The sequence below is a fragment of the Brachyhypopomus gauderio genome, unplaced genomic scaffold (assembly GCF_052324685.1).
Source record: "Brachyhypopomus gauderio isolate BG-103 unplaced genomic scaffold, BGAUD_0.2 sc37, whole genome shotgun sequence".
Classification (NCBI taxonomy): Eukaryota; Metazoa; Chordata; class Actinopteri; order Gymnotiformes; family Hypopomidae; genus Brachyhypopomus; species Brachyhypopomus gauderio.
In genome coordinates, this window is record NW_027506867.1 from 945,517 (window position 1) to 951,516 (window position 6,000).

General features: G+C 44.4%; 1 protein-coding gene across 1 annotated transcript; it reads right to left on the minus strand.

The window, feature by feature from the left end:
• Nucleotides 1-2,813: 2,813 nt before the first annotated feature.
• Nucleotides 2,814-5,566, minus strand: LOC143485748 (uncharacterized). The gene is made up of 7 exons (XM_076985278.1): nucleotides 5,497-5,566; nucleotides 5,174-5,226; nucleotides 4,621-4,699; nucleotides 4,190-4,460; nucleotides 3,615-3,942; nucleotides 2,922-3,495; nucleotides 2,814-2,878 (listed from the first exon to the last, which is right to left on the minus strand). The coding sequence occupies exons 1-7, from the start codon at nucleotides 5,564-5,566 to the stop codon at nucleotides 2,814-2,816; spliced, it is 1,440 nt and encodes a 479-aa protein (XP_076841393.1).
• Between the last annotated feature and the right edge of the window lie 434 nt (nucleotides 5,567-6,000).

Below are 6,000 nucleotides of genomic sequence, written 5' to 3' on the forward strand. Positions count from 1 at the left end.
CATTGTAATTAATGGAGATGGAAATAGTCTACCATTTGCTTGTTGTGATAGATGTCAGAAAGTGTTGGTGTACGTCACCTGATGGCATGTGTTTGGACTGTGGTAAGAAATGGGACAGCGCGATCCATCGCTATATTGCTGTTTTAATAAATACATAAGAAAATTTCAAGTACTAAATTTAATTAATTCAATTCATATTAGGATTGCGATCGGGGGCAATGTACAAATTCTGTAAACTTTCAGACATTAAGAACTATATCCAACAAATATTGCGCAACACAAGCACTGAAAGTATACAAGCAATTAACACTGAACATGTGAAAATAAGTTCAGGTACGCATACAAATTATACAAAATATTATTCATATAGAGTTCTTTTCATAAGGTCCAACCAATGTTCTTTGGAGACTGATTCAGTTTGAGGGCAGAATACTCTGCCCATGAACTGGCTATGTCCTGTGGTGCTGTTGCGGAACTGACCACACTTCTTGCAGGTGTTTGCCTGCACAGTTTGCCTGTAAGGTCTTTTTGGTTTTGCGCCAAGGTTGGTCGCAGACTGTGGGGTAGTGCCCTGGACCACTGCAGCTTGCAGAGGCACCGTGCCAGGGACCATTGCAGCTTGCAGAGGCATCATGCCCTGGACCATTGCAGCTTGCAGAGGCATCGTGCCAGGGACCACTGGTGATTGCTGAGGCATCGTGCCCTGGACCATTGCAGCTTGCAGAGGCATCGTGCCAGGGACCACTGGTGCTTGCAGAGGCATCGTGCCCTGGATGCTTGCTGCTGGAATCACTGGCAATGCCTGGGTAATTGGCGTGGCCTGGACAAACTGAACAGTTGATGAAGCTGGTAGCAAAATTATGTTTGGCATCAAGCAGGTGGCTCCAGTCACTGCTTGGGCTGTACCAAGTGTTTGCTGGGGTCTGATTGGTTGAAATCTTTGTTTCGCCTGGCCTGCTGTGCTTTCTGGAAGTCTGTATTCATGTGGATCCCTTGCTTCCTGTGGATGGCTCTGAAGAGTTCTGGCCTGTTGAAGTGGCTCACTTGCTTCAGCAAGATTCGGAGGCAACGTAGTGCCCTGCACTAGCACAGAGTTCCTGCTTTCGCTGTCTTGCATTGTGCCACTGAACAAGAGTGTTCTGGTTTCGCTGTCTTGCATTGTGCCACTGAACAAGAGTGTTCTGGTTTATCTCGACCAGTTGGATTTCTGTCTTCTGCATCACCATGCTGTTCACCAGCACAAGCTGCCTAATCTTGCGGTAATCATGAAGGATCAGGGACCATGTAGAAAAACCTCCCCTGCCTTTTCTTTTGGGGCAGGGGTAAATATTGCACAGCCTGATGATGACAGTCTCCACCAACCGACAACAGTCAGGCCACTGGGCAGGTGCACTGCTTGCACCCAGCACACATCTGGTGGTGCTCTCCACACCAGGACTATGTGTGGGCTTCTTGGGTGTTCTAAAGCGGCCACTCGAGTCTTTTCTAATGTCGAGCAGCATACACTACTCGCATTTTGTCACTCTCATGCAAACTCCCCCACAGTGAAATGATTATTTTGGCCTGCTGGTTGGTGAAATACAGGGATGCCTGTTTCTGGAGATCCGCCAGGTACTCCACCAACCTGTCCACATGCTGGAATCCTGACACATTTTTGTCATCAACAGCCTACAGAAATGAAGAGAAGAGTTAACAAAAAATCATTATTGCAAAGGTTTTGTTCAGTGCACCACTGTTTTCTACTGAAGATTTAATAAATGTTTTAAATGCAAAAATGTTCAGTTTGCATGTGAACATTTGAATGTTAAATATGTATGTTTACATTGGCCTTAAATTAATTAATGGATATAAACAGAATAGGTATAGCATTTACCATATCATCATCTTCATCCATAGCATCTGCCATCTCTTCAGCTTCAGAAGAGGAACCTGAGGGCTGAGGCAGTGGGAGCTGGAGCAGAGGCGCTGGGCAGAAGCTGTGTCCTGGACGTCAGGGGCAATGGAACAGAGGTTTGAATAGAAGGTTCCCCAGCTTTTGTTGACTGAAAGACCGTGTTCAGCACTGTGGGATCCTCCGTGATGTCACAGAACCCCTCGTCTTCCTCCCTCTCCTCCTCCATGTCTAAATCTTCAATTAATTTAGATGTCTCCTCTGAGTCAGGGTTCATATCCTGCAGTGCCTGACCGATCTGCTGGAACAAATACTGCACTCCTATGAGCTCACCTTAAAACCAGAAACAAAGAATACGATGAAGTTAATAAATAAACACAAAAGTAAAGTAAAATAAACATAGTAAACATAAAAGCAAAAATAAAAGTGTAAAACAGAGTATTGTCAAATTTTGAAGATTACAAAAGCTCAAGATGTATTTCCACAGTAGTCGCATCGCGATATGTACTTACCAGTGTAGCATGCAGGTGGACAGAACTGAGGGACAACCTTCTTGCCAAACACCTTCTCACAGCTCTGGTTTGCACAGTGAACCAGGCTGCCTGAGTAGCTGTGGAGAGGTGATGGACCTGTCAAGAGGGAAGCTGCAGCTCGGTCCTGGTTCCATCTGTGAAGTCCTTCCAGGAGGTATATTTGAAAGTTCAGGCTGTTGGCCTGTTAAAACAGTAATTAGGAAACCATTACTAAAGTCTATGCATATACAATTTGTAACACATACAGTATGTATAACTGCTACAGACCTGGGATGAAGCGGTTCAGATGTAAATGAAAGGACTCCAGAGAGAAGTTGAGCCTCTAGCACATTGGTAGGTCTTGAGAAGCATCCCATTCTTTGTGATGCTTCCTGTCTCTGTGTAGAGCACTACACCTGGTGGGTCCTGGATGCACCTCGCATGCTTTTTCTGAACATGCCAAATGTGCTCCATCCTTTCCCGGTCCAGAAGAGGCTCAGCAAGGGAGTCGTTGCCACTGCTCCCCATGAGCTCTTGGAGCAGCTGCTCAATGAGCTGAATGGTGGTCTCCTCTCCACGGGTCCTCCTACGACAGTGGAGAGTCAGCTCCTCTTTGGTCAGACGTTTGTTAATATCTGCATCTGTCATTTCAGTCAGACCCTGGTTCTTCAGTTGTTCTCTCTTTGCTCTGCGTAGGAGAGCAACATCAGCTGCATCCCACTCAAATATCCATGTGGAGAGCCTTGCCATAAAGATTGTATACAACTGGTGAGCATCAGTTGTACACCCCACGGCAATCCTCCGCATGAAATGCCAAATATCCAGTCTTATAATCAGGGCATGCCATCCACTGAATCTGGTCTTCATCTTGACCTCTCCTATCTCTGCGCAGCACCCACAATCAATGTATAGCACAATAGGAGGCTCCACACCTGCCTGCTGATGCCTTCTGATTAGGCCATCTGCCATCATGTCCAGACCAGGTCCCTCCTGTGCTGTTAGCACGCTGATGAGCACCTGTGCCAGCTCATTGCCCACAGATGTGAGCCAGAGCGCTGTCCCTTTCGCTGTCCCAGCCAGCTTCTTGGTGATCTGAAATACAAAAAGGTACAGAAGAGGTCTATAAGTGCATGTGCCCAAACTTGAAATGGAAAATGCCTGGTGGACAGGACGTAAGATCAATAAGATATTTTAACGTAAATTTTCCTAACCTTTTTTGTGGAATCCAACTTCAAGATGGCTCCATATGTCGAGGTTATCCTGGCATTGATTTCGTCCAACCTCGTGAGAATATCCTGGCTGTAAACGGCCAAGAGCCATTTGCAGCTCGGAACCACAGCAAGCTCTGGAGGGTCCTGAAAGACCATGGGGTGTAGACCTGGGCGATTCATGAAGTCAGAACATTCTGTGGAATAGCGGATGACCCTGCTTAGCCACTCCTCTGTGTGGTTCTCCCTCAGTTGATTCAACACCCGTGTGGGGCTGTTGCCCAGGCCTCGTTCACGCAGCAGTCGGATAACTCGAATATCACATGCATACCTTGGACACAAAAATAAAATATGTAATTACAAATCTTTCATGAAACCACATGACAATGTGATTTCAACTGCACGATTAAAGAAAATGTACTCAATTTTGCGTGAGAATAACTCTGAATTCAGAGCGATGGGCTAAATGTAGCTGCTGAAGGACCGTCTGGCTCCAGGAAACATGACTGCATCTACACTTGGAGCAGATAAGTGCCTCTGTCACCATGTTATAGATCCTGTCCACGTCTAGAACCCACCGTGCCCTCTTGTGCAGGCCTGCTCCAGTGAGTTGATGCTGTCCACATGCAGGGTTGGGACAGACCACCTTAACTTTCCATAACCTATATGGCATCCACACCAGTAGTGGATGTGCAAAAAAGTGGTCTGGTGCCGGGGCCTGGTGGTACAGGTGGGCTGGCTGTGGAGGGGAATACCAAAGCTGCAGATTATCTCGCAGTTCTGGCTTTCCCTTGGCTCCCACCTTGAACAGCGTGCTTAGGATCCATTTGTGGTCTTCTGGTGGCAAACCTGTCCAAAAAACGGGGAAGCTTGATTTGCTGTGGAGCTTCAAGCATCCTGGCCGAAGCCGCCTTCAAACACAAACAGGCAAAAACAAGCCATTAACATGTTTTACGGATAAACAAGTACATATGGTGAATAAGTTATATAACTTAATGAGATTACTTACTGCAACTGAGGGCTGTGAGGCAAGAGCACTGGTGGCTGGAGGAGTCTGTTACTGGCTCTTGTACAGGCACAGTAGCAGGCTGTTTAATAAAATGTAGAACATAAATACAGCATTTATCATTACTGACAAAACATTCATTATTTGCACGTTTTAGTGTGTGAAATCAATTCTTTACATGTTTTATTGTTTCAGTCTGTGTGGCTCCAGAAGGCCTAAATGCCTTGTAATTTTTTCAGAATTGCAAGTGTTGTCCATTTTATAGGTTTATATACTTTCAGGAAGCTAACTGTGGATGAAAACACCACTTAATGTTTAACCACACATTGACTGAACAAAAGCCATCACTGAATTCTTGATAGCTCAGTAGTTGACTGAAACAAAAGGATAGTCATCCACACTGGATTACTGGCCATCCACACTGGATTACTGGCCATCCAGTACTTGATTACTGGCCATCCAGTCGTTGACTAAAACAATAGGACAGACATTATGCATTGGATTGGGGTAAACTAAACATTGGCATCTTTTGGTAAGTCTTTGTGTCTGGAGTTACCTTCTGAGTGTGAAATCCACATGTGCACGTCTGCTTCTGGCCAAAAAAGTAGTCTGCCCACGAATGTGCATCGGAAATTTTTCAATCTGCAATAATGATTGCACATGTAATGTAAGCTCTTTGATTACTGTTAACTCATGACTATATGCTTTTAATTCTTCTGAATTAAATGTCTGAATTTTTATCTACAGAAAGTGATAGCAACAAACAAGCATCTATAAAGTACAAAGTAATACAATTACAATATACATTTTGTAATGTGAACACTCATACCTTTTGATACAGCACATGCCATTTCTTTTGCTTTGGAGCAGGCCTGTTACCTTCACCAGAAGGCCAGACCCCGGTGCTAGCAAACCTTTTCAGCCTGGAAATCCATTCGGAATCTGCCATTGCCCTATGAGGCTTGGCAGACTTGCTTTTTGTTTGTGTAGATGACTCCTTTACATACATACATACACTACCGTTCAAAAGTTTGGGGTCACTTAGAAATGTTCTTCTTTTTGGAAGAAAAGCAGTTTTTTTTTTCAATTTAGCTAACATTTAAATGCATCAAAAATACACTCTATACATTATTAATGTGGTAAATGACTATTCTAGCTGTAAATGTCTTGTTTTTAATGCAATATCTACATAGATGTATGGAGACCCATTTCCAACAACCATCACTCCAGTGTTCTAATGGTACATTGTGTTTGCTAACTGTGTAAGGAGCAGAGGTGGGGACTCGAGTCACATGACTTGGACTCGAGTCAGACTCGAGTCATTAATATTAAGACTTTAGACTTGACTTGAAAAAATATTCAGAGACTTAGACTTGACTTGGA

Bases quoted from the DNA above. Each gene is read 5' to 3' on its own strand.
- LOC143485748 (XM_076985278.1), bottom strand. From the start codon at position 5,566: ATGGCAGATTCCGAATGGATTTCCAGGCTGAAAAGGTTTGCTAGCACC. The intron at 4,700-5,173 runs GTAACTCCAGAC...TTTATTAAACAG, and splicing joins GTGGATTTCACACTCAGAAG to CCTGCTACTGTGCCTGTACA. The intron at 3,496-3,614 runs GTTAGGAAAATT...TTTGTATTTCAG, and splicing joins AGTTGGATTCCACAAAAAAG to ATCACCAAGAAGCTGGCTGG.